Genomic DNA, 18,362 nt, shown 5'->3' with positions numbered 1-18,362 from the left:
TACTGGTTTGTTTGTTGTAAAATGTTTACTTCTGAATTAATGAATGTCAGGTGTATACACAAGAATGTGTATGCATTTGCTTTCATGTATTTATATGGGTATTTGTATATTTATTTGTATCTATGCTTAAGTTGTTAACTGTGTAGATTTTACCATGTAGAGTTTTACCTGACAAGTGCAATTGTTTCACTCACCTCAGGGAGACCTCACCTCATGCATTTCAGCTAGACCTGTTTTTCAACAATGTCAGCAAACCAAGTGCGCCTGTTTTTGATCGATTAGGAAGGTAAGGCTATCAAAGCTTAAGCCCTGGCTGAGGTGCTGCAGTACTATGAAAAATTGTGTCTACAGATGTAGTTACATTAGACTGAAACAAATACTACCTTCAACCCTTTTCTTTATTGTTTGGTTTATGGTTTAAATTGGATCCATCTAAACTGTTTGAACCATTATCTAAGTCAAGCTTTATATTTTCTTGTGGACAAGAGATTTTACTTTTTAAAATTCTCCTTTTTGCAAATCGCATTACACCCAATTTAAGAGTACAGGTGTCCACCTGTATGGATGTATGAACTGGCTTGGACTGTAGCAGGGGAAAGTAACGTTTTCATAATATTTCCATGTTCAGAAGAGCTTCCATTGGTGGGGAACTGAACTGACATCTTTCACAAAGAATAAAATTTGCTTCCAATAAATTGTCAAAGGCCCTATCACTCTTAACTGCAACGTAGCAAATATATGTTGATGTACTTGAGGTCTTTTTAGACCAAGGAATTTATGTACCCAGTAATATAAGAGCTAGATCTTCCTGTTAAACAAATGTTTTGTCAAACTAATTGGAGAATTTAATAATGGGACACAGTGAAGCCCAGTACAGATCTTTAAATAACAGAATTATATAATGATGTGTCTACCATATTCCCACGGTTGACTTAAGTTCTACAGCCTGTTAAAATGCAAAGCTTAATTTTCAAGCACTCTTCATTGTAGCAGTTTTTATTTTTGCAATTATCTCTGTCTGTTGTATTTCTGTCAGTATTAACATTTAGATGGTATTCAGTCAAGTACATCCATTCATCGTTATGCAGTCAGATTTTTCACCATCCCTTTTGTGGTGATGGATTGACCTTCACTTGGTGTCTCTTCACCAGCTTTCAGGAGTGATAAGTAGCACTGCAAAGTGTGGCAGGATGTGAAGAGGAAGAAAATGAACTTACGTTATGTTTCTGTGGCGTAATTTACGAGGCTATTGTAAATTTTCAATGCCAAAGTAACCAGTGACTATCTTAACTATCCATTTTATATTTTTTACAATAATATCTGATTTATCATGTAAATATAAAGAAGAATAATAAACTTGGTGGAGACAATATTTGAACACTCAGTTGGAACATTAAAAATTCAAGAATGTTTAAATGAGGATCTATTTTTGTTGGACTGATTTGATTAGATTTCTTTACAAAATGAGATTTTTTTCATTGCATGGCAGTAAATAATTTGATAAAGCAATATTTTAAAGAAATTATGCCTTTATCTTTTTCTCATTTTTCCTAGCCTTGATTACGATGAAAATGCATCTATTATATTTAGACCAAATAATAAGGTAAAATTTTTTGTACTCCACATTGTGTATTCTGTTGTACAAGTGTTTTTTTTATAATTTCCATGCTTTTGTCTTGTTTGTTTTCCTTTTATTTATCTAATGTGTGTTTTCCTTCTGTTTTAAATTATCATTATCACTGAATGGCTAAGGCAGGAGATCTGCCTTGGCTGCTAAATCAGCTGTCTGATCTCTGCAGTGTTTCTTCTTCCTTTAATTTTCAGATCATTCAGATAACTATGGATAACTATTTATAAAGAAGTTGTGAATTATCTCCCTTTGAGTGCTTCAGTACTAATTAGGAACCATTAATGATTAAACTGGGTACCTCCAAGGCAGGGTGATATGATGTCAAAAAATATGGTGCTGGAAAAGCACAGCTGGTCAGGCAGCACCCAAGGAGCAGGAGCAGGAGAGTCGACGTTTCGAGCATGAGCTCTTCGCCAGGACAAAGAAACATCGACTGTCCTCCTTAGATGCTGCCTGACCAGCTGTGCTTTTCTAGCACCACACTTTTTGACCCTGATCTCCAGCATCTGTGGTCCTCACTTTCTCCCGGATAATATGATGTTTATTCGGTTGTTTCAAAATTTATTTTTTACTGAGTAGAATGGATAACCAAAAGTGAGCAAACCAAATCCATATTTGGAAAGTTGGAGTCATTTATAAGTGGTATGGAGAGAATTCAGAGCTAATGTGTTCCCCCTAAGAGTGAAACTCAAGGGCAGCAAATCCGGGGAACCTTGGATGTTGGAGGATATCGTGAGCTTGATAAAGAAACAGAAGGAAGCCTATGTTAGGTGCAACGCATTAGAAAAGGTGAGGCCCTGTAAAAGTATTGTGTGTGTAAGGGTGTGCTTAAAAAACAAACTGGGAATAGGCAGAAGGACAGCAGTCTTTGGCAGGTAGGATTAAGGACGAACCCTAAGGCAATTCTTAAGTATATTACCAGGGAAAGAGTGGGATCTATTAGATACAAAGGGAGCAACCTGAGCGTAGAATCAAAGAATGTTAATGAGATCTTAAAGGAGTATTTCTCATCTATATTCACAAAAGAGAAAAATATTGTAGCCAGAGATATTAACTGGGATGGTGAGGTTCTAGAACGTGTTAAGATTAATAAGGAGATGATATTAGGTGATTTGGTGGTCATAAGTGTGCATAAATCCCCATAGTCTGATCAGATGTATTGCAGGCTGCTTTAGGAGTTTAAGGAGGAGATTGCTGGCATTCTAGAAAATGTATCTAATACTTTGCTGGCCACAGGTGAAGTGCCAAATGACTGGAGGATAGATAATGTTGTTCCTTTGTTAAAGAAGGGTGGCATGAATAGCCAGGTAATCACAGACCAGTTTGTCTGACGTCAGTGGTAGGAAAACTATTGGAAACATTTCTGAGAGGCAGGATTAATCAAAACTTGGAAAAGCAGGGAATGATCAGGGATAGCCAACGCAGATTTGTTAAAGGGGGATCTTGTCTGATTAATTGAGTTTTTTAAAAGGGTGACTAAATATATCAATGAGGGTAGTGCAGTTGTTGTGGTTTACATGGACTCAAGTAAGGATTTTGATTAGGTCTCCTGTGGAAAGCTGGTCCAAAAGGTAAGAGTCCATGGGATCCAAGGCAGGTTGGCTAAACTGAATCCAAAATTGTCTTGCAAATAAGGGCCAAATCGTGGAGGGTTGTTTGTATCATGGGAAGCCTGATGATATGAAAATTGTTGTGAGGAGCATGATCTCCGGTTACTATCTGATATTGATCACGTGGTGAATTGGGTAGGGCAATGGCAGATGGAATTTAATCCTGATAAGTATGAGGTGATGCATTTCAGGAGGTCTGATACAAAAAGAATAAACACAATGGTAGGTCTCAAGGAAGGTCTGAGGAACAAAGAGACTTTAGTGAACAAATCCACAGATCCCTGAAGATCTCAGCACAGATAGATAGGCTGGTGAAGGCGGCATATGGGATGTTTGACTTCGTTAACTATGGTGTACAGTATAGGAGCAAGGAAGTCTTTTTACAACATTATGAAATGCAGTTTAGGCCACAGATAGAATACTGTGTGCAGTTCTGATTGCCATACCTTTGCAAAGACAAGGGTGCAGAGGAGATTCAATCAATCAATCAACCACACCACCCTGTGGCCCAAAGTTTCAACTCCCCCTCCCACTCTGCCGAGGACATGGAGGTCCTGGGCGTCCTTCATTGCCGCTCCCTCACCACCCGACGACTGGAGGAAGAATGCCTCGTCCTCCGCCTCGGAACACTTCAACCCCATGGCATCAATGCGGACTTCAACAGTTTCCTCATTTCCCCTTCCCTCACCTCACCCCAATTCCAAACTTCCAGCTCAGCACTGTCCCCATGACTTGTCCTACCTGCCTCTCTTCTTTTCCACCTATCCACTCCACCCTCCTCCCTGACCTGTCACCTTCATCCCACCCCCATCCACCCATTGTACTCTTTGCTACCTTCCCCCACCCTCCTCCTTGACCTTTCACCTTCATCCCCTCCCCCACTTAACTATTGTACTCTATGCTACTTTCTCCCCACCCCCACCCGCACCGCCCTCTCATTTATCTCTCCACCCTGCAGGCACACTGCCTGTATTCCTGATGAAGGGCTTTGGCCCAAAATATCGACTTGCCTGCTCCTTGGATGCTGCCTGACCTGCTGTGCTTTTCCAGCACCACTAATCCAGAATGCATTGGAGATTCACCAGGATGTTGCCTGGGATGAAAAGTCTCAGTTATGAGAAGAGACTGGATAGTCTGGGTTTGTTTTCCTTCAAGCAGGAGAGACTGAGGAGGGGATCTGATTGAGGTGAACAAGACTGTGAGAGGCATAGGTAGGATAAAATGTGAGAAATCTTTTCCCCCAAAGTGGACTTATCAAAGACCAGATGGTGAAAGTTTTTGGTGAGGTTAAAGTGGTTTAGGGAAGATCCAAGGTGTTTCACTCAGTGGGTGGTTGAAATACGGAATGTGCTAGCTGAGTTGTTGGTTGAGGTGCGTACTTACACAACATTGAAGAAGCATCTGGATGAGCACTTAAAATGCCAGGATGGTTTTGGACCAAGTGCAGGTAAATGGGATTAGTGTTGTTTTATGTTTGTTAATTATCGAGTAAAAAATGAGGTCTGCAGATGCTGGGGATCACAGCTGCAAATGTGTTGCTGGTCAAAGCACAGCAGGTTAGGCAGCATCTCAGGAATAGAGAATTCGACGTTTCGAGCATAAGCCCTTCATCAGGAATAAGAGAGAGAGAGCCAAGCCGGCTGAGATAAAAGGTAGGGAGGAGGGACTAGGGGGAGGGGCGATGGAGGTGGGATAGGTGGAAGGAGGTCAAGGTGAGGGTGATAGGCCGGAGTGGGGTGGGGGCGGAGAGGTCAGGAAGAGGATTGCAGGTTAGGAGGGCGGTGCTGAGTTGAGGGAACCGACTGAGACAAGGTGGGGGGAGGGGAAATGAGGAAGCTGGAGAAATCTGAATTCATACCTTGTGGTTGGAGGGTTCCCAGGCGGAAGATGAGGCGCTCCTCCTCCAGCCGTCGTGTAGTTGTGTTCTGCCGGTGGAGGAGTCCAAGGACCTGCATGTCCTCGGTGGAGTGGGAGGGGGAGTTAAAGTGTTGAGCCACGGGGTGATTGGGTTGGTTGGTTCGGGCGGCCCAGAGGTGTTCTCTGAAGCGTTCCGCAAGTAAGCGGCCTGTCTCACCAATATAGAGGAGGCCACATCGGGTGCAGCGGATGCAATAGATGATGTGTGTGGAGGTACAGGTGAACTTGTGGCGGATATGGAAGGATCCCTTGGGGCCTTGGAGGGAAGTGAGTGTGGAGGTGTGGGCGCAAGTTTTACATTTCCTGCGGTTGCAGGGGAAGGTGCCGGGGGTGGAGGTTGGGTTGGTGGGGGGTGTGGATCTGACAAGGGAGTCACGAAGGGAGTGGTCCTTGCGGAACGCTGATAGGGGAGGGGAGGGAAATATATCCTTGGTGGTGGGGTCCGTTTGGAGGTGGCGGAAATGGCGGCGGATAATACGTTGTATGCGCAGGTTGGTGGGGTGGTAGGTGAGAACCAGTGGGGTTCTGTCTTGGTGGCGGTTGGAGGAGCGGGGCTCAAGGGCGGAGGAGCGGGAAGTGGAGGAGATGCGGTGGAGGGCATCGTCGATCACGTCTGGGGGGAATCTGCGGTCCTTGAAGAAGGAGGCCATCTGGGTTGTGCGGTGTTGGAATTGGTCCTCCTGGGAGCAGATGCGGCGGAGACGAAGGAATTGGGAATATGGGATGGCGTTTTTACAGGGGGCAGGGTGGGAGGAGGTGTAGTCCAGGTAGCTGTGGGAGTCAGTCGGTTTATAATAGATGTCTGTGTTGAGTCGGTCGCCCGAGATAGAAATGGAAAGGTCTAGGAAGGGGAGGGAGGAGTCTGAGACAGTCCAGGTGAATTTCAGGTCGGGATGGAAGGTGTTAGTAAAGTTGATGAACTGTTCAACCTCCTCGTGGGAGCACGAGGCAGCGCCGATACAGTCATCGATGTAGCGGAGGAAAAGGTGGGGGGTGGTGCCAGTGTAGTTGCGGAAGATGGACTGTTCCACATATCCTACAAAGAGGCAGGCATAGCTGGGGCCCATGCGGGTGCCCATGGCAACTCCTTTAGTTTGGAGGAAGTGGGAGGATTGAAAAGAGAAGTTATTCAGGGTGAGGACCAGTTCAGTCAGTCGAACACCTCTGGGCCGCCCGAACCAACCAACCCAATCACCCCGTGGCTCAACACTTTAACTCCCCCTCCCACTCCACCGAGGACATGCAGGTCCTTGGACTCCTCCACCGGCAGAACACAACTACACGACGGCTGGAGGAGGAGCGCCTCATCTTCCGCCTGGGAACCCTCCAACCACAAGGTATGAATTCAGATTTCTCCAGCTTCCTCATTTCCCCTCCCCCCACCTTGTCTCAGTCGGTTCCCTCAACTCAGCACCGCCCTCCTAACCTGCAATCCTCTTCCTGACCTCTCCGCCCCCACCCCACTCCGGCCTATCACCCTCACCTTGACCTCCTTCCACCTATCCCACCTCCATCGCCCCTCCCCCTAGTCCCTCCTCCCTACCTTTTATCTCAGCCGGCTTGGCTCTCTCTCTCTTATTCCTGATGAAGGGCTTATGCTCGAAACGTCGAATTCTCTATTCCTGAGATGCTGCCTAACCTGCTGTGCTTTGACCAGCAACACATTTGCAGCAGGTATGTTTGTTAATTGGCAAAGACATGGTGAGCTGAAGATTCTTTCTATGTTGTATGGCTTTATGACTATGACTCGGTTCAGTCATTAAACCTTCAACTGCAGCAAAAAAAAACGCTGTTGTGTTCCAGACTTGTTTGGAGCAGGACCTGGGCTGTAACTGTGATCAGGCAGTGCTGTTCGGTGATGCAAAGGAATTTAGCTGCACATCGGAATTTGATTTGCAACATTGTTTCCCAAATGTTTGCCACAGGTCAATACAGATGGAATTGTCCTGAGAGGTTGGTACAACTGTCTAACTGTGGCAATTTATGGAACTGTTGATCGGGTGATAAGTCATGACAGAGATTCCCCTCCTCCACCTCCACCCCCACCACCTCCACCGCAACAGCAGCAACAACAGCAGCAGCAGCAGCAACTTCAACCACAGCAACTTCAGCTGCAGCAGCAACAGCCAACTCTTAAAAGGAGCATAAAACATGGTAAGAGATGATTTAAAAGAGCAGAAGGATGTGGGATTGTGTTGGATAAACGTTGCTGCCAATTGGTTAGTACAGTGGGAGCTGAGGCCTTTGATTTGTAGTGAGTTAATTGGTCTCTGCTGTAGAAAGGTTGCGGGATGTGGTTTTATTGCCTGTCAACTGTGAAGGGAAAAATAAATTAGCTGAGTTTATATTTATGATAATCTTTTAATGATCACTGCTGAAGATTTGTATGGATGCGCAGCTAAGGCATCAAAAAAATACTTAAACACCAACCTTGTTATTACTGAAATATTTCTATTTGTCACATGAGCTATCCTTTTTATTTTGAAATATTTTTATTGAAAAGTTTTTTCTTACAAAATTCGAAAGTTACAGAAACATGAAAATATACCATCATAACATCAAAAACGACAATAAAGCAACTACTATACCACTCTACAAAAAAAATCAAAACTACACTTATTACAAATCAATCAATCAATAAATAAATAAGTAACACCACTCAGCGCTCAAGACCATAGCTTTCAACCTTGGAGAACATCAATTATTAAACCCACATTTGTTCGAAATTCTTCCTCATACGGCCTTAGGTTTATCAGACCAAACCATCATAGTAGACAAAAGCCCTCATCAAAAGCGACAGATCTGCTTCTAAGCAATGCAAAAAGGGCCACCACGTCTTGTGGTGCACCATATTTGTAAGAAAGTCTTAAGGAATGTGTTCCGTAATTAGCTTACGCCATCTGACAGACACGGGGGGGGGAATTCTAAGATACCCAGCACATCAGAATGTTCTTCCTCGCACAAAAAGTGAGAATGTTAAAGAGCTTTTACCATGTACATCTAAGTGAGGCAAATTCTGCAGACCCAGGAGCAAAGAGACTGGGTCCACCTTGATTTCGGTCCCCGAGACCCTCACTATTACTCCTGCCACAGTGCTCCGATAAGCACGGAGCCTGTGGCAGGACCACAAACGATGAGTGAGAGTACTCATATTTATTTTACATTTGGGGCACATTGAAAATGCTCCCTGCTTAAATTTCCCAAGACGATCTGGGGCCAGATGAACCCTATGAAGAATCTTTAACTGTGTAGCATGGGTCCTATGACATTTCAAAATCCTTTTTGTATTCTCACAAATGTCCTACCCTGTTTCTGAAGTTATCTCAATTCCTAACTCTCTCTCCCAGACCTCCCATAGATGCTCGATGTCACCCGAGGAACCCCCCCCCCCCCCCCCCCCCAAACAAATGATAAGGGGTACTCACTGAAAGAGTGCTTTTAGCCTGAAGAACCCTCTTTTCCGTATCAGATCTAAAGTGAGGTCTCCTTTTGGATAAAATCGTTTATCTTAAAGAAACGGAAGAGGTGCCTACTTGACGATCCATATTTCTGAGTTATTTGATCAAATGACATCAACGTTTCACCCTCAAACAGATCACCTTAACAAGAGACTCCCTTAGCTGCCCAAAGTTTAAACCCAGGATCCATTGTCCTTGGCCGGAAACCCGGCATACCAACTATGGGATTAAGAAAAGATGTTTTAGGCATATTACCCTCCATTTGCCTCATTGCCTTCCATGCTCTGACAGCATTAGTAACTATTGGGTTGCTTTCCTTGTCTTTTTAACACCACTGTTAATCCGGAACAAATTGAATAATTTTGTATTGTGTTTTATATTTCTCAGACAACAACCAAACCTTGATTCACATTGCACCTTTATGGAGACAAAGTTTCATTCAATCGATGTTGCATGGAATCTAAACCCCAGAGCTGAAATAACTGTGCTACAATGCACTGTACAAGCTCCCATTGTATAAAAAAATACTTCTGTGTCCTAAAGTGGAATTTGTAAAAATCTGGTTTTCCATTTTCAAGTCATAGTCAGTTCAAGGGGTTTTCCATAACATCCAGGTGCTACTTCAAAGTTTGAATGTGTTCAAGTGGGATGGATTGGAGATTAGTGTTCAGTTTTAGGGAAGCAAAAGTGTAACTATTTTAATTTCTATAATTTTGTATTTTTAATAAATCTATATGAGATTTATTTTTCCTAAGCTCTTACTTTTAACAAATAAAACACCATTTTAGGTTATCATTCCCGATTTGAAATCAGATGAGTAAAGCAAGATTTTAACTGCTCTTTTGGCTTGGACATTGGGCCACATTTTCCTCTAGCCAAACAGTAGTTATGCACGTGTGTATCATCACTGCGTGAGGGAACCCTGTGGAACACATTCCAAAGGAATTGTTGAGCAAGTTGAATTTCCTTCTTGACTGTTCCATTACTGGAACTCTACAAGAGTCATTAAAATCAGGGACTTTGGATTGTTCTGATAAAATTAGATAAAATAGTTACTTAGGAAAATACTAAATATATAGTCTAACTCCTGAGTATCTATTAAACAGATTTCATACTGAACCCGTAGGTCTTGAACAGATCCCTTACACCCCTCCATCCTGACCCGATATTCCTTCTTTGCCCTGGCCCAATTTGCATGAGGTTGGCACTGACTCGAAAATCTGGTCTATCATATGTCATTGTGTAGTCTGAATGTACTAGAATCATTCTGCATGAAAAGAACCAATCCAGGCCAGATTTCTTTCACTTTTCATAAAATATTCAGCAAGATGCACCTAAATTGAAGAAAGTTTGTCTTTTGCAATTTGTTGGTTGGAAGGAATGAACGTGACTTGGAGTACAATTTTGTTCAAAGGGAAATAATTGCTAGTTGTTAATGAATAATCTTCTGTTTGGCACATTTAAATTATGTATTTGAAGTCAAATTTACTTGTCATAACATGCATGTATATTAGCATAATTTCTCATGGAAAATTATTATTATTGGTTACAAAACAAGATTTTTCTCAAAGAACTGTGAACTTAATGCAAGTTAATATGAGAAAGATACTGCATGTACACTTCCACAGCACAAGTTTTGTTCATGACATCAGCTAATTTTCAGGTTCACAGTGTTTAGTTGTTAATAGACTCTGGATATTTGTGGTCATCAAATGTTTTAAATATATTAAGTATTTATTTATGTTTATCAAAAATGTGTTTTTTCAAATATCTTAGATTGGGATAAAGAGGATCAATACAATGAAAATCCTCCGAGACCACAGCCAAGGGGACCACGAACACCACCTGGTCCTCCTCCACCTGATGATGATGATGAGGAGGAGACACTGCCACAGACCTGTAAATGTTTCTTTTTATTATATCCAATGTACTTACCAGTACACTTGAGTTAGGGTCTAATTCTATTCTAAACATACCAATGCAGCATATTGGAGTAAGTTGCTTTTGAAGTGATAGGCTGACAAGACTGTTAAAAGTCAGTCATGTTCCTTGGGTTTGGAGTTACATGCAGGTCAGGAGACTTTAGTGAGCCAGTGGGTTGTTATAATAACTGCCAATGCTTACATAGTTGTCATTACAGTAGATTTTAGTACTAGATTTCTACTAAGTCAGACTTCACCGTTTACCATGGTGGATTTGAGCCCATGACCCCAAAGGGCTCTGAATTACTAATCGAGCAATACTGCTGCTATACTGTTGCCTGTTCAAATTTTCAGTGCTTGTCTGATTGCTAATTCCCCCATATCATCCCAACCTGAATAATTTTCTTCAAGGTGGAATAGTGGAAGGGCAATGAATCAGAGTTGCATTAAAAGGGTCATTTGGTCTATTGTGTTTATATTGACTCTGGAATGAGTATTTTATGTGTGACAATCATCACCTAATAACCCTCTTGGAATATTTAGTTTATTTTATGCGCCTGACGATTGAACTCAATGTATTTCAGACCCTAATTATTTGTTTTATAAATGTTTTTCCTTGTATCAATTTCACATCTTTACTGATAATTTTGTTTTAAATCTGTGCCTTGCCATTTATTTTGCTATTTACTGTATCCAGACTTCTCACGGTTTTGGATATTTCAATCAGTTTTTCTCTTGGCCTTCTCTCCAGGGATAATAGTCCCAGCTTCTACAATCTACCATCATAGCTGAATTTCCTCATCACTGGAGCCATTCTTATAAAATTCTTCTACATTCTCTGTAGTACCTTCACGTTCTCACTAAAGTGGGATGCTCAAAATTGGATTAAATGCCCCAACTGAGGCAAAACTAGTGTCTTATATAACCTCAGCGTAACCTTCTTAATTTCGCTCCTATTAATAAAGGCCAGAATACCTTATGTTTATTAAGTGTTCTCTTAATCTCTCCTGCCACCTTTAATGACATGCACATATACATCCAGGTGCCTGTGCTCCTGCACCTACTTTTGGGTTGTGCCCTTTAATTTATATTATCCCTCCATGATCTTTCTGCCAAAACTTTATTGCATTTCATTGAATTTCCAACTTCTCTCCATCAATTTGAAATTCCACACTATGCTTATAGAGGCATGCAGCACAGAAACAGACACTTCAGTCCAACCAATCCAAGCCAAACATAATCCCAAGCTAAACTCGTCCCACCTGCCTGGTCCTGGCCCATATCCCTCCAAATCTTTCCTGTTCATGTACTTATCCAAATGTACTTTAAATGTTACAATTGAATCCAATCTACCACCACCTCTGGAAGTTCATTCCACGTGTGAACCACCCTCTGTGCAAAAAAAATTGCCTCATGTCTATTTTGAATCTCTCTCCTCTCACTTTAAAAATGTGCCCTTTGTCATGAAGTCCTCCATCCTAGAGAAAAGACAAATACCATTAACTCTGTCTATACCCATCATTATTTTTGCGCCTCCCTGCTGTTTATACCCCTGTTGGTCGTGCTGATTCACAGTGCTCTGAATGAATGTATTAAGCCCAAATATGAGAGAGTTTCAGAAGCATCAGGACCACGTGAGACATTGGGGAAAGTATGGTAGCTCAAAGCAGGTCCCTATAGAATCTTGGGGACCAACTCTCCAATCCGGCTCCTCATGTACCAGACTTCAGTTGTAGCCTGAGGTTGCACAGTTGAGGGATTCATCTTCCATAAATATGTACCTGATCCTCTGTGCAATTTTTATTTTGAAATGAAATTGGACAGAAAACAACTTCAGTGTTGAGATTTCATCTCTGTGATACTTCAAAAAGCAGCCTGCTTCTAATTCACTGATACAGAGCCATTGGCATTGTGGTTTTGAGAGCCCATTGAGCTGAATTGACCAGCAAATGTGGCCAGTCTCAAGAAAATTGCATCTGGGTGCTGTTTTTCAGACTTTACCCTGATACTGGCGACTATAAGCCCTTGGCAATATTCTGCCTTTGATTTCCAACCATGAACCTCAAAGCTAACCAGACGTTTGCATTCAAAGCTTTTCTGCAACTAATATGAACATAACTTTTCAACTTGTCTGTCATTATTGACCTTCTCATACACTCAGGAGATGTAGGTGTCACTGGCTGGGCCAACGTGAATCAGCCTAGTTGTCCTTGGGAAAGTGGTGATGAGCTGCTTTCGTGACCTGCTTACAAGCCATATGCTGAAGGTAGATCTACAGTACCATTAGGCAGACAATTCCAGGATTTTATCCAAATAACGCTGAAAGTGAGGACCCTTTTGGTCATCGCTGACCATCGGTTGCATCCTCATTGTTCTGGCTTTCTGCTTCCCTGAAGCAATATCGCTTGTGACTGAAGAGACTAATGCATCCCTGGGCATCCCTGTGATAAAGGACATCTACATGAGGGACGTGAAGGCACTTGATATCATTATGGAGTCCTGGGAACAGTTGGAGTGACAGTCCTGATCGCAGAGGTCACATCTGTATGTGGTCGTTGATCTGCTAGAACTGCTGCATACCTTCCTTTGTCTGCTGCAGTGCTCATCAACTTCTTTTCCCCTGTTTTGAGGTGTTGGTTCAGGATGCTTCTCCATCTCATGCAGTCAGCTGCAAGCTGTTCCCAGGACTCCATAATGATATCAAGTGCCTTCACGTCCCTCATGTAGATGTCCTTCATCACAGGGATGCCCAGTGGGTCTCTTTCTGGGTGCACGCTCTCCGTAGAGGATATCCTTGGGATGTGGCCGTCCTGCATGTGGTGGACCTGGCCCAGCCAGCACAGTCTCTGCTGCCAGAGCACAGTGTGCATGCTGGGAAGGCCAGCACGAGATAGGACCGCTGCATTGGACATTCTGTCTTGCCAGGGTATGCCCAGGATATGGCATATATTCTTCAAGTGAAAGGTGTTCAGTCTTCTCTCTTGTCTGTCATATGTAATCCACGTTTCACTGCTGTACAGCAGTGTGGTTATGATGCAGACGTTGTCAACTGACATTTTTGTCTTCACTGGCCGCTTGGGATTTGTCCATACTTGAGTCATGAGGCGAGCAAGAGTTGAGGCTGCTTTTCCAATCCTCTGTGTCCAATAGAGGTTGTCAGTGATGGTAGAGCCAAGGTAAGTAAACTGATGGATGACATTGAGTTTGTAGTTGTCAATGGTGGTCAGTGGCAATGCGTCTGTGTACTGTCCCAGGACACTCGTCGTCTTCAGATTGATAGTCAGCCTGAAATCCTTGTAAGTGTGAGAGAGGTGGTCTGTCAGTAACTGGGGTTCCTGCTGGGTGCGTATTGCAACTGGAGCATCATCAGCAAACAGCATGTCCCTGATGACTGCTGCGTGTACTTGTGTCTTGGGTGTAAGGCGGGCCAGGTTGAAGAGCCTGCCGTCTGATCTAGTACGGCGGTAATCCCCTCCATTGCCATGCCAAAGGCATGTTTCAGGAGCACAGCAAAAAAAATCCCAAAGAGTCTGGGAGCAAGGACGCAGCTTTGTTTGATGTCACTGCGGATGTTGAAGGGCTTCGAAGAGCTGCTTTGGAACTGCACTGTCCCCTTCATGTTACTGTGGAAGGATTTGATCATGCTCAGCAGTTTTGGTGGGCAGCGATCTTCAGGAGAGCCTTGAAAGGGCCATTTCTGCTGACTAGGTCTCTTGCTGAGGTCGGTGAAAGTGACATAAAAGGGCATTTTCTGTTTTCTGCACTTCTCCTGCCTTGGTGAAGGGAGAAGATCATGTCTATTGTTGACCTTTTAGCTCGGAATCCACACTGTGACTCTGAGTATACACTTTCTGCCAGCTTCTGCAGGCGAGTCAAGATGACCCAAGCAAAGGCTTTGCTGAGTGTTGAGGAGAGAGATGCCTCTGTAGTTGTTGCAGTTGCTTTACTCGTCCTTGTTTTTGTAGAGGCGATGATCTTGGCATCCCTCACGGCTTGCGGTACAGCTCCTTCTTACCAGCATTGGCAGAGGACTTCAAGCAATGGGAGCAGTAAGCTAGTCTTGCAGAACTTGATCAGACAAGGAGGAATTCCATCGCTACCCGGGGCCTTGCGTGAGGCCAGACTGTCAGTGGCCTTGCTGAACTCTTCTACTGATGGCTCTGTGTCTAGCTCGTCCATGGTCAGCAAGCACGTGATGGCATCAAGTGATGAAGTGGACACAGTATACTGTCTGGAGTAATGTTCAATGTAATGTTCAATCCACCTCTCCATCTGCTGCCTTACGTCTGTGATTGTTTCCCAGTAGAGGATTTGGGGGATGGGGCCATCTTCCTATGAGCTGGTCCAGGTGCCTTCTTGATGCCTTTGTACATTCCCCTAATGTTCCCTGTTATAACGGCTATTTCCTCACTTAGCTGTGTTTAGTACTTGTTAGCGCAACACCTGGCAGTCTGTTGAACCTTGTTCCTAGCAGCCCTGAGAATCTGCAGGTTCTTCCTGCTAGCTGACTGCTTGTACTCAGCTACACGCTTGGCTTCTACGACGGGGTCATCTCAGTTGCATTAGCCTCAAACCAGTCATGTCTCTTGCACGTCTTCTTCTCAAAGATAGCCAGGGATGTGAGGTGCATGGTGTCCTGCAAGGTTTCCCCCTTCTCTGTGGCAGAATCTTCGTGTCGCATGGCACTGGGTTTTCTCTCGAATGCCTCGAAGAACTGTTGCACAAGGTCTGGCTGAGACATCTTGCTGACATTGATGCGAGGGTTCCCCTATAGCTTAGGGCGATGGAATCTCTTACATTGCAAGGTCAGGCTGCAACCTATTAAGGTGTGGTCTGCATCACAGTTCGCACAATGATAAGAACGCGTTTGGAGAACGTGTTTGATGGTGGCGCGCCTAACTAGGATCTAACTAGATTGAGTTGGTGCCAGTGCTTTGAGCGTGGGTGTCTCCAGGAAACCTTGTGCTTATGCTTTGTCTGGGAGTAGGAATTAGTGTTGCCAAATCATGGAAAGTGCAAATCTCGAACAGTCACTGTCCATCCTCATTCATTTTGCCCACACCAAAATGCTCAAGCCAGGAGGGCCACGAGTTGTGGTCTGCACTCAAGCTGGCGTTGAAATCACCCAGAAAAACAAGTTGCTCTTTCTTAGGAATTCTGCTAATGAGGGGCGCAAGATTATCGTAGAACTCGTCCTTTGTGACTGACATGGAGGACAGCGTTGGGGCATACACGCTGACAAGGATGACTGCGCCTGTTGTGGTGTTGAGGCAAAGAGTCATGAGTTGGTCTGAGCCATTGCTGCCTGGTTCTACTGTGGTCATCAGGCTGTTCTTTACTGCAAAGCCGACTCTCTGCGCTCAACAGAGCCTTTCCCCAGCCAGTAAACCATGGAGTCCTTCTCTTTCAGTGAGCCCACCTCTGCCAGCCTTGTTTCCTGGAGGGTGGCTGTGTCCACTCTTCAGCTCGTTATTTATGACAGCTGGTTTCCTGGAGTCGCTAATGTCCTGGAGGTTTTCTGAGAGGCTGGTCACCATTGTCTAGACGTTGCAACTTCCCAGTTTTAGATATGGTCTCTTCTGTTATTTTCTTTTGTTGCTTGGTGCAGTGCTTGCAATTTGCTGTTTAGATAATTCCTAATCCTCATGCACCCAATGAGGATAGCAGATTGTGGCGGGACAGCACCTTACTGGCTGGGACTACCCAGCTTGAGACAGACAATAGCTGTCCAGTGGGATCCGAAAATCCCTTTCACCATTCGGAGCAACCCCTAGTGTCATGCTGGACGCCAATCTAGCGATGATTTAAGACTGGTACCTGCTGTTCCTGTGTTACCTTGACGCTGCGGGTGAAGCTGGAGTTTCCTCTCCAGGTGCGGCAGTGGTAGAATGCAAGCCTAGGCGGTGTGTTATGAGGAACAAGCTGTTGCCCATCGAGCACGACCCCAACATCATCATCATCATTCCCCCCCAAACCCCCGCCACCAAAAACTCCACGACACTGGCTAATCCAAAGGAACAGCAAAACTGTAACAGTTTGGTACCAGCGCCGTTGAAGGAGCTGCCAGAATGAGATTGTAAGTAACAACAAACTGCCTTTGGGGCTCCAGCTCTGGATTTTTTCCTCGAGATTTACTCTCGAAGTCTTTCCTACATATGTGTCTGACCGCAAGGCAGCAGAGGTTTGAAACTGGAGTTTTCCTTCTTCTTAACACTGATTCTTAACATATTGGAATGTGATTCGCTTGAAGGGAAACTTGCAGGTAGAGTACCATTTCTTTTGCTGCCCTTGTCCTTCTAGAAAGTAATGTTCATGGGTTTAGAAGGTGGTGTCTAAGGATCTTTGATGAATTTCTGTTGTGCATCTTCTAGCTGTTGAGCATTGGTGTTGGAAGGAGTGGATACTTTGTTGATGTGGTGTAAAACAAGCAGGTTGCATTGTTGTGGTGTCAAGCTTCTTGATTCTTCGTGTAGCTGTTGTTGGGGTATTCCATCTCTCACCTGACTTCACCTTTGCAACTAGTTCATGCTAATGATGGATTTTAATGTCATCTAATTCAATACCATTGTGAAACTTGGTTGTACATAACAAGATGTTTGACTTTCTAGCCAGTATTGTGGTAGAAGAGAGGGTTATGGGAAGTTTTTAATATATTTCAGGGAGCATTTTGTCTCCTTTCTGTTTGTGGCTTTTGTCTATTCCCTTAGACACATGCTTTTCATTTGGAATGAGAGCAAGAGAAGAGATACTAGAGTTCTTGCATGTAGTGCCTATACCTCCGAGTTAGAAGCTCTCAGTTCAAGTCCCTCAGCAGCTAGATTTCCATGTTTGACGCAGTGGTGTAATGGTCATATTACCAGGCCAGTATTCCATTCCTGATGAAGGGCTTATGCCCAACATGTCTACTCTCCTGCTCCTCAGATGCTGCCTGACCTGCCGGGCTTTTCTGGCTTAGCACTTTCGACTCTGACTCTCTGCAGTCCTCAGTTTCTCTTAGTAATCCAGTACTCCATGTAAATTCTCTTGAGTTGTAAGTTCAGATCCCACCATGGCTGATGGTAAAATTTAATTTCAATAAAGATCTGGAATGAGAAAATCTGGCTTAAAATCAACCATTATTGATTGTCATTAAAATCCATCTGGTTCACTAATCCCCTTGGGGTTCTTACCTGCTCTGTCCTATATGTGACTGCTGCCCCACAGCAATGTTGTTGACTTGTAACTGCCCTCTAAGCAGCTCTACCAAACCACTCAGGTTAAGGGTAATTGGGGATGGACAATAGATGCTGGTCCAGCCAGCAGTGCCCATTTTGATGGAATGAATAATAAAAAATTTGGACAGTTGCTGTGAGGGACATCAAACATTGAAATTTACATAATTCCTTTGTTTGAACTGAAGTTTAAATGCAAGTGTTGTGTTGTGTAGGTGTTGAATGTAAAGCTTGTATTAGATCATCACTTTTTTTTTAATCAACCTGTTCAGAGATGCATCTCTGGAGCAGGAGGTACAAAAACTGAGGTCTCCCGATCCAGGGTAGAGACACTACCACTCCGTCACAAGAGCCCTCTCCACAAGTCTGTTTTAATTTTTCAAAATTTAACCTATTTCTCTAATCACCCTGTTCAGAGATGTTATTACACGCCTTTGGAACAAGTGGAACTTGAACCTAGGACTCCTGGTGCAGGGATAGGGACACTACTACTGCACCACAAGAGAGCCTTAAAAGCTCAGCTGTAAGGAAAGATTGGATAGGCTAGGATTGTTTTCCTTTAATTTTGTTAGCCTGTTTTTCTAATCAGCCTGTTTAGTGATGTTAGATTTATC

The 18,362-nt window shown here is 43.7% G+C and overlaps 1 protein-coding gene across 3 annotated transcripts in view; it reads left to right on the top strand.

Moving 5' to 3' along the window:
• virma (vir like m6A methyltransferase associated) overlaps positions 1–18,362 on the top strand; it is a 117,026-nt gene that overhangs the window by 14,929 nt on the left and 83,735 nt on the right. For all 3 annotated transcript variants that reach the window (XM_060823673.1, XM_060823674.1, XM_060823672.1), the window contains exons 3-6: positions 200–286; positions 1,555–1,603; positions 7,083–7,311; positions 10,392–10,514. In XM_060823673.1, coding sequence (XP_060679656.1) covers positions 200–286; positions 1,555–1,603; positions 7,083–7,311; positions 10,392–10,514 — 488 coding nt within the window. The remainder of the gene's footprint in view (positions 1–199; positions 287–1,554; positions 1,604–7,082; positions 7,312–10,391; positions 10,515–18,362) is intronic.

Source organism: Hemiscyllium ocellatum, chromosome 4 (genome assembly GCF_020745735.1).
Source record: "Hemiscyllium ocellatum isolate sHemOce1 chromosome 4, sHemOce1.pat.X.cur, whole genome shotgun sequence".
NCBI lineage: Eukaryota > Metazoa > Chordata > Chondrichthyes > Orectolobiformes > Hemiscylliidae > Hemiscyllium > Hemiscyllium ocellatum.
This window is presented reverse-complemented; position numbering and strand designations above follow the sequence as displayed.